The sequence below is a fragment of the Bradysia coprophila genome, unplaced genomic scaffold (assembly GCF_014529535.1).
Source record: "Bradysia coprophila strain Holo2 unplaced genomic scaffold, BU_Bcop_v1 contig_561, whole genome shotgun sequence".
Taxonomy (NCBI): domain Eukaryota; kingdom Metazoa; phylum Arthropoda; class Insecta; order Diptera; family Sciaridae; genus Bradysia; species Bradysia coprophila.
In genome coordinates, this window is record NW_023503807.1 from 2,103,962 (window position 1) to 2,112,391 (window position 8,430).

General features: G+C 37.2%; 1 protein-coding gene across 1 annotated transcript; it reads right to left on the bottom strand.

The window, feature by feature from the left end:
* Positions 1-6,521: 6,521 nt before the first annotated feature.
* Positions 6,522-8,193, bottom strand: LOC119083093. Its single transcript, XM_037192716.1, has 7 exons — positions 8,039-8,193; positions 7,752-7,911; positions 7,439-7,681; positions 7,292-7,383; positions 7,001-7,236; positions 6,841-6,940; positions 6,522-6,769 (listed from the first exon to the last, which is right to left on the bottom strand). Exons 1-7 carry the CDS (start codon positions 8,103-8,105, stop codon positions 6,630-6,632), a joined length of 1,038 nt encoding a protein of 345 aa, XP_037048611.1. The 5' UTR covers positions 8,106-8,193; the 3' UTR covers positions 6,522-6,629.
* Positions 8,194-8,430: the final 237 nt, after the last annotated feature.

Below are 8,430 nucleotides of genomic sequence, written 5' to 3' on the forward strand. Positions count from 1 at the left end.
GTTCGTTATTTAGCTTGACTCACAGCCGAAAAGAAATTGAATTTATTTGCAAAATTTCAGATAAAAAATCTATAGATGTGGTAATAGATATATCAATCTTATACGCACGCATAGAACGACTGCTAATAAATTGCTTTAAATTCTTCTAAAAGTGACCGCATTTTATGTGAGAAGTTTTTGTTTTGTTTTTAATTTATTAAAAATCGAGTTTATTTACTAAAGTAGTAGAGGTCGTAAAGGTTATGTCTACAGGGTAGTTTCATTGAATTATTTTTATAGAAAAGGTAGCAAAAGATTAATTACCGCAGACATTCGATATTAGCTGAGGGAATTTGACCATGACCTTGACCCGAAAAAAATTCCAAAACCGTTGAGAAATTATCATCAATTTTCCAATTTATAATGTAATCGTTCCATCTGTCGCTAAAAGACCAGTTATGCAATTAAAATTTGTCAAAGATCGTCAGCGGTCTTTCTAGTCTTTGTCACCCAAGTTCTTGACTATATAAACGAATATATTGAATAATGATTGTGTATAGCGCGATACTCAACATGTCTCTATATATGGGTAATTCCAGCTAATTTGTGACTGTTCGAAATATTTTCACCAATTGAAATGCGATTTCGGCAAACTTTTTTTTTCCTTGAAAGCTGTTGACCAGACGCGTCGTTTAAGCTCCATATTAGGTCGGTGGCCGAAAATCTCGGGGAGATACCACCATAAAAGTGTATGCTTTTTTTCAGAAATTTTTTGAAAATTCTAGTTTATTTCACGAAATCTGAACCGATTTCACTAAACTTTTTTTTTGCTGAAAGCTATTGACAAGACGCGTAGTTTGACACCAATATGAGGTTATTGTAAATTGAGGTCTCGGGGAGACATGACCAAAAAGTGTTTGTTTGTATTCGACATTCCGAGATATTCTCAATAAATCTCAAATGATTTTTGTAAATTTGTTTTCCTGTAGATGCGGACCATATAATTCCACAATTGCTTCAAATGACACGAAATTAAATTTTTTGAAGACTTTTGGTTCATTCTCCTTCGAAGTAAGGTAAAATCACTTCGACCCAAACGTTGCCGAAATTACATTTTTTCAAATAAAAACTGAAGATCGGTGTCATTCGAAAGCTGCAGCATATGACTTCACGAGAAAAATAACTTTGAGTCAATCAGGTTAGTTGGGTGAGTAAAGTAGGTGACAACAGCTTCCCAGTGGTGATAAAAGTCATCCTCGAATTTTAACTCGTCGAGATTATCTCGAAAAATTTTGTAACCATTTTTTTAAACGGTTTTGAGCCGAAACAACATTTTCTGTGGGGTAACAACCACCAATTGTGAAAAAAAATATTTCTGGCTATTTATGACCTCCGAAAAATATCACTTTTTTAGACATATCTCCCCCAAATTTTGGGTTACCAACCTCATATTGGGCTTAAACTGCGCGTCTTGACTATAGCTTCTAGGGGAAAAAAAGTTTACCGAAATCAGTTTTTATTTGGTGAAAATATTTCGAAAAGTCACAAACGGGTAACGCAACTAACCGCCGACTTTTGCGATCACACAAGTCAGACTTCGCAGGCTAAAAATTCTAACTCTTGTTGGTATGAAAGCACTGTGTCTCCTGAGTATTAGAAAATTTATAGACTGATTTGTTACCGCAAAACATAGCCAGCACAATTAACTTTATGACTCACAGTTAACGAAATTTGTAACGCAACTAACCATGGAATTACCCATATATATGTTTCGTTAGCGGTAAGTGTTGTATACCACCACCATACATACCACTCTTATTACTCGGAATATTTTTGTTTGAGTTTTGCGAAAACTTGTATTTATAAACTAGATTCAGAACTGTTCTGAACCACAAATGTTTGAGCGAGGTGTAAATACTTTCTCGCGAAAAATACCTTCAAATATTAGAGGCGCAGGCGCTCACAAAAAAATCACTGAATTTAATATCTTCACATGGATTCTTTTCAGTTTGTTTTAGTTCATATTAGGTATTGTTATTCATCAATAATGCAAACGAAAAAAGAACACGAAGAAGAGAAACATCTGATTATATTATATCTATAGCCAAATCAGCAAAAAAGCATATCAATTTTTGTTCTTTTCTTGCATCGATCATGGTCAATAAACCGTTCGTTGAAATTCTAGCAAAATCGACCAAATTTTAGTCGATGGAACATTTTCCTCCGCGTTATAACGTTTTCTGATATTCGCTTTTGTCTCTCTCACTAAAATCGATGCTATGCACTCAAGTTCAGTTCAAATGTTCTCGATTAATTTTTAAAGCCTTTACTTCCTTCCTCATGTAACGCGCGGTGCGGTGGGAGTAGGTGTACCTTTCCGCCGAACAAAAACGCAGTTGATATAAATAAATAAGTAAAATCGTTGAATATTTAATTTGCGTGGTGAGAACGTAATTGTCAACGGGAGGACTTTTGTAATTCATAAAATGAATGGAGTAAATTTGGGATCAAGGAAATATTCCACCTGTATTTGTTCACATGCATGTAAAATTTCTTGATGTCTTGTTAACGGAAAGTTCATAAAAGGGGGAAAAGATTAGAAATAGACGTATAGAAGCAGGGCTTATTTTAAAGAATTTTAATTCTGAAAACTCCGAAAAATCTGAAAAAATTCCGAAAAAGTTCTGAAAAATTCCGAAAAATTATTTCAGAATTTTTCGGAACTTTTTCTGAATTTTTTCAGATTTTTCGGAGTTTTCAGAATTAAAATTTTCTAAAGTAAGCCCTGTATAGAAGTGGCATCTGATTGTTGTAAAATGAGTATAAGAAGTATAAGAAGGAGTTTACTCACTCGTGGGCCATTCCTCACTAGTGAAAAGTCTTTCCCTTGCTCGTAAAGTCAAACACCATACTGTAAACGTGAATGAATTTGATATCTCGCACTCAGATGAATAAAGGTATCCGAGGTACATTTCTTGACTCTGGATATAGCACTGCTACAGTAGTAGAGCTGTGCTTGGGAACTTAAAGGACTCAACAGTAGTGATATTGTTCTCAAGTAATGAACCTGAAAATTTCCAAAAATCCTTTTATCTACCGAGGTAGTCGTGAAAGTATTTTGTCGCACTAGATGTCGACTGTTGACCCGAGGCAAAACCGAGGTCGACAAGACGTTGGGTAGATAAAATACCAGCATGCCTACCGTAGATACAACGTTTTTCGTTTTGGTGTCGGGTGTTCGAATTCTGGTCAATGCAAGGCTTTTATTTATAAAAATTTAGTCTTCGTTGCAGCGGCTTTAAGTGAGATTTATCATGCCCGCACGTTAGTAAGCGGGCGTGACGCAAGTCCACTACCAAAAATGTTTTAGCAAAAAAAAAATTTTGGGGACGGCGGAGCATATTTACAGCAACTTTTTGACTTCTCTCCCTTAAGTCCAACGACCCCTAAACTATAATATCTTGAATCTAGGAATCCATACGGGTTCAACGAGCTATCACACGTTACTGCAGCTTCAAAATTGGCCGAGATATTGAACTTCGAAATATTGATGTTTGTATGAAACTAAGCAAAATTTCGATTTTTTTAGATAACTGAAATCGCCTACGTTAGTAAGTTAGTTCCTATGGAAAAGTAGATCCAGCAACTCCTAAACGTTTCTATAGTTTTTCCTGAAATTTTGGTTATAGACTAATAAATGGCCCAAAAATAAGAATGGAATTTCGAAAGTTGGAAAAAACCCATATGTTGGGAGCTGGAGCTCCCCAAAGTCTCCATACAAATGCCATATAAAAGCCAATTTGTATGGGTGTGTGTGAGTTGTATATTTTGTTGCATGATATGAATGGTAATGTGGGGAATGATGTGTGTTGTTTTGGGATGTATTTCTTGTTGGGAATTGTTGGGATCATTAAGTATTAACTTCCACTAGGTCGGTTCCTAAATTTTGGGATGACAGGTGACTACTCTGGCACTACCTAACTTCCATCGGATTTTTTCATGGATTTGGCTTATTTTCGACATGCGTGAGATGTTCCAAGGTTGGTTCCTAAGTTTTGGGATGACAGATGATTCCTCTGGCACTTCCTAACTTCAATCGGATTTTTTGATGGATTTGAGTTATATTCGACATGAGTGAAGTGTTTCAAGGTTGCTTCTATAAATTTTGGGATGACAGATGATTCCTCTGGCACTACCTAACTTCCATCGGATTTTTTGATGGATTTGGGTTTTATTCGACATGAGTGAGGTGTTCCAAGGTTGGTTCCTAAATTTTGGGATGACAGATGATTCCTCTGGCACTACCTAACTTTCATCAGATTTTTTCATGGATTTGGCTTATTTTCGATATAAGTGAGGTGTACCAAGATTGTTTCTAGATTTTGGGATTCAGACTGATTTCTCCAGCATTTTTTAATTTAATGTGACGCAAGTCCTTTATCTTACTTACAAAATAACTTACAAAATAGCGTCACAAGTGGCAGATGTTGAGGAACGTGCGTTTGTGCTGGACATTCAGTTTCTGATGAATCGAATGGTAAGAGAAAATGGCGTGGAATTTTCAAAATAGTAGGGAAACAGGAAATGTTAGGAATTGAAAAGCGAATCAGCCAAAACGGCATTAATCCGGTAATAGATGAAATTGAAAGAAATTTTGGCCAGTAAGTTCCCCCTCGAAAAAAGAGGACACCTTCGCTTATAAAATGTAGAACGAAAAATGGATCTCTAACGATTGTGTAACATTTCTTTAATTTTCACAACAATTTATATAGGAAGACAATAATTCAAAAATATCCCCATATTTCGTATCAGCAGTGATTCTGTGTCAGTGACATCCACCGAATATTACCTAAACAATATTGCGAAAACTTAGGTCTATGTGACATAGCTCGTCCGCTCCACACTATTTTCTTTCGTGTAAAATTTCATTTTAAGGTTATGGTGAACAACGCGAGCGGAGCGAACGGCACATTCTTGTCACAATGAATTTATTGAATTAATAAGCGAAATTATACCAAGAAAAGAGCACGAATAGGACGGTTTCATGAAAAATGTTCTTGACAGGCTTAGTAGTCCGGGTTCTTATGTCCTGCTCGATTCAAAACTTTTTTGATGTTTGAGGATTGGATATGATTGGGGGGCCAGACTTTCCTAACTAATTTTTTTTTACCCGAATGAATTGCTAGAGCAAAGTGTCTTTGAATGATTCCCCACAATATGACAATTCTTGAATGTCCTCTAAGTGCTACCAGGTGCTCCCAACGCTAGAACTCAAGGATAATGTGAGCTTCCATCAGTTTTTTTCGACTGCATTTTGTTTTTAAGGATAGTTTAAACTCTCCAGAGGTCAGATCCTAAAATCTCATCACTACTCAGTGTCCATCTTGCTCCCAACGCTAGAACTCAAGGATAATGTGAGCTTCCATCAGTTTTTTTGACTGTATTTTGTTTTTAAGGATAGTTTAAACTCTCCAGAGGTCAGATCCTAAAATCTCATCACTACTCAGTGTCCATCTTGCTCCCAACGCTAGAACTCAAGGATAATGTGAGCTTCCATCAGTTTTTTTCGACTGTATTTTGTTTTTAAGGATAGTTTAAACTTTCCAGAGGTCAGTTCCTAAAATCTCATCACTACTCAGTGTCCATCTTGCTCCCAACGCTAGAACTCAAGGATAATGTGAGCTTCCATCAGTTTTTTTCGACTGTATATTGTTTTTAAGGATAGTTTAAACTCTCCAGAGGTCAGTTCCTAAAATCTCATCACTACTCAGTGTCCATCTTGCTCCCAACGCTAGAACTCAAGGATAATGTGAGCTTCCATCAGTTTTTTTCGACTGTATATTGTTTTTAAGGATAGTTTAAACTCTCCAGAGGTCAGTTCCTAAAATCTCATCACTTCTCAGTGTCCATCTTGCTCCCAACGCTAGAACTCAAGGATAATGTGAGCTTCCATCAGTTTTTTTTCGACTGTATATTGTTTTTAAGGATAGTTTAAACTCTCCAGAGGTCAGTTCCTAAAATCTCATCACTTCTCAGTGTCCATCTTGCTCCCAACGCTAGAACTCAAGGATAATGTGAGCTTCCATCAGTTTTTTTTCGACTGTATATTGTTTTTAAGGATAGTTTAAACTCTCCAGAGGTCAGTTCCTAAAATCTCATCACTTCTCAGTGTCCATCTTGCTCCCAACGCTAGAACTCAAGGATAATGTGAGCTTCCATCAGTTTTTTTTCGACTGTATATTGTTTTTAAGGATAGTTTAAACTCTCCAGAGGTCAGTTCCTAAAATCTCATCACTACTCAGTGTCCATCTTGCTCCCAACGCTAGAACTCAAGGATAAAGTGAACTTTCATCAGTTTTTCCCGACTGTATTTTGTTTTTAAGGATAGTTGAAGCTCTCCAGAGGTCAGTTCCTAAAATCTCATCACTTCTCAGTGTCCATCTTGCACTTATCGACTGTTCAGAATTTTCACTTGGGGATATTGTTACTTACCATGTGTTACCCTATGTTATACAGAAGAACCACGACAATAAGTAACAAAATGCATATTTTTCGTTACAAAAAAATCGTTTCTTCAATCTACGTTTTCAAAATAATTCATTTTAACATTCCTCAACTTCATTATGGCGACCACACAGCCAGCAAACCCATCATTTATTGTAAAAAACTTTAACATTGAGCAAATCTTCTCGCTTCAGCGTTATCATATTCGACGATTCAGTTTCTTCTTCACAAATCATCATCGCCATTGAAAGCTTCCCATCGGGACATTCGGTTTCTTCCACACCGGCTACAAGTCGAAGATAAAATTTTATTTTACCAAAATGTTGGAATGTCAGTGAATCTACCTCCGACAATTACCTAAAACATGCACCGCAATATCGAGATCTTCGACATCTTTAACCATAGCGACGATCCACTCCGACAGTTGCGGTTCGTAGTTTTTTCCGATTTTTAACATCTAAAAAGCAACGGAAATAACAACTTTCTGGATGAAAAGCGTGACCGAATCATTACGTACTTTGAATGCTATTACGTCGTAAATCTTCGGCTCATCTTTAAGCGGAACAAAGTCAACGCTGTCATCAATGCTCTTTACGATCCGCTCAAAATCAATCGAAGCTACTATTTTGGCGAAATTGCTGTCATTCGCACATTCTTTCAATGTGACTATGTCTGGTTGGCAGTTCGGGGTGCATAGCGATTTATCCGATGCGTGATTGTCGCTGCGCAAAGAGTCGGCATTAGCTTCTGATACTGTAAAAGATGCATTGCAGTACATCACTGATAATGACGATTCATCAACACTTACACACGGTCACTGGACGAACCACTCTCGCCACACATTTGGAAGGCAAGACTTCACTATTCAGTGATGGTAAATCGGGGTTGTCATTAGAAAATCTGTAAAATGGTTAAATTATGAACCGTGTGGTCATCGCAATTGGTCTGAACTGACCGTATGTGTGACCGAGTAGATCTGGGCTGGACAATCACAGCTGGTTCGTCTGTTTGAATGGTCGACACATTCTGCACTTTGACGTCCTCTGCCGTCACTTGTTTCTTTTTTCGTTTACGAATCCTTTTGCCACGTTTAAATGGATTAATCTCATCGTTGGACTGGTTGTCTATGTCTACTTCGGTTGACTGCTGCTGGAATTCATTCACCGTATCACCTATTTCCTCATTCAGCTTATTAACTCTGGAAGCATTAAGGGCAGGATGGGTGGTTAATTGTACTGATGACAAATGAGTCGTGACATGGGACATACATAATGGTATCTCCGGAGTGGATAACACTAATGTGTTCTGATGAAGGCAATAGACTGTCGCCAATCGTTAAATAAATGCCGAACCGTATGTTGAACGTTTTCTGTATGTGACTTTCGAAATCACGAACGTGCTTGAACTTTTGTTCGTCGTCTTTTAACACTGTAACAAAGCAAAATCGTTGAGGAACATGAAGGAAAAAGAAGAAATCTTAAGAAGCCGGTAATAGATATTGGACCGTCAGTTCGAATGCAAAAATGCTGTAGATTGTTCGCCTAACACAACTTACGTATAAAAGCCTCTTTTCGATAATCTTTGAATATTTTGCTCAATACTATTTTTACGCGAACTGACATTTTAAATATTTATGTTTATTTTGCGGCTACGGAAAACTGTCAAACCGGTTGGATCACCTCGCATCACCACTGGAGGGGAAGTGGAAAAATGACAGACAAAATGGTAAGTTTGGATAAAACAGTTTTGGCGGGATATTTTTGAATAATTCATCGTACGACGCAAGGTAAATAAACATACTGAGTGTAACACAAATCCGCAAGAACACACGGACCCCTACTTTCGGTTGAATATAATCAGTCAAAAATACTCAAAGAGTAAAAGTGACGCAAGTCCCTGGGCATACTTCCAAAACAACTGATATCGCTGTAGGTGACGCATTCTGCG

Coding starts and splice junctions, on each gene's coding strand:
- LOC119083093 (XM_037192716.1), bottom strand. CDS start 8,105: ATGTCAGTTCGCGTAAAAATAGTATTGAGCAAAATATTCAAAGATTAT. Junction 6,941..7,000: donor ACGACGTAATAGCATTCAAA/GTACGTAATGAT, acceptor GTTGCTTTTTAG/ATGTTAAAAATCGGAAAAAA. Junction 6,770..6,840: donor TATTGCGGTGCATGTTTTAG/GTAATTGTCGGA, acceptor TTCGACTTGTAG/CCGGTGTGGAAGAAACCGAA.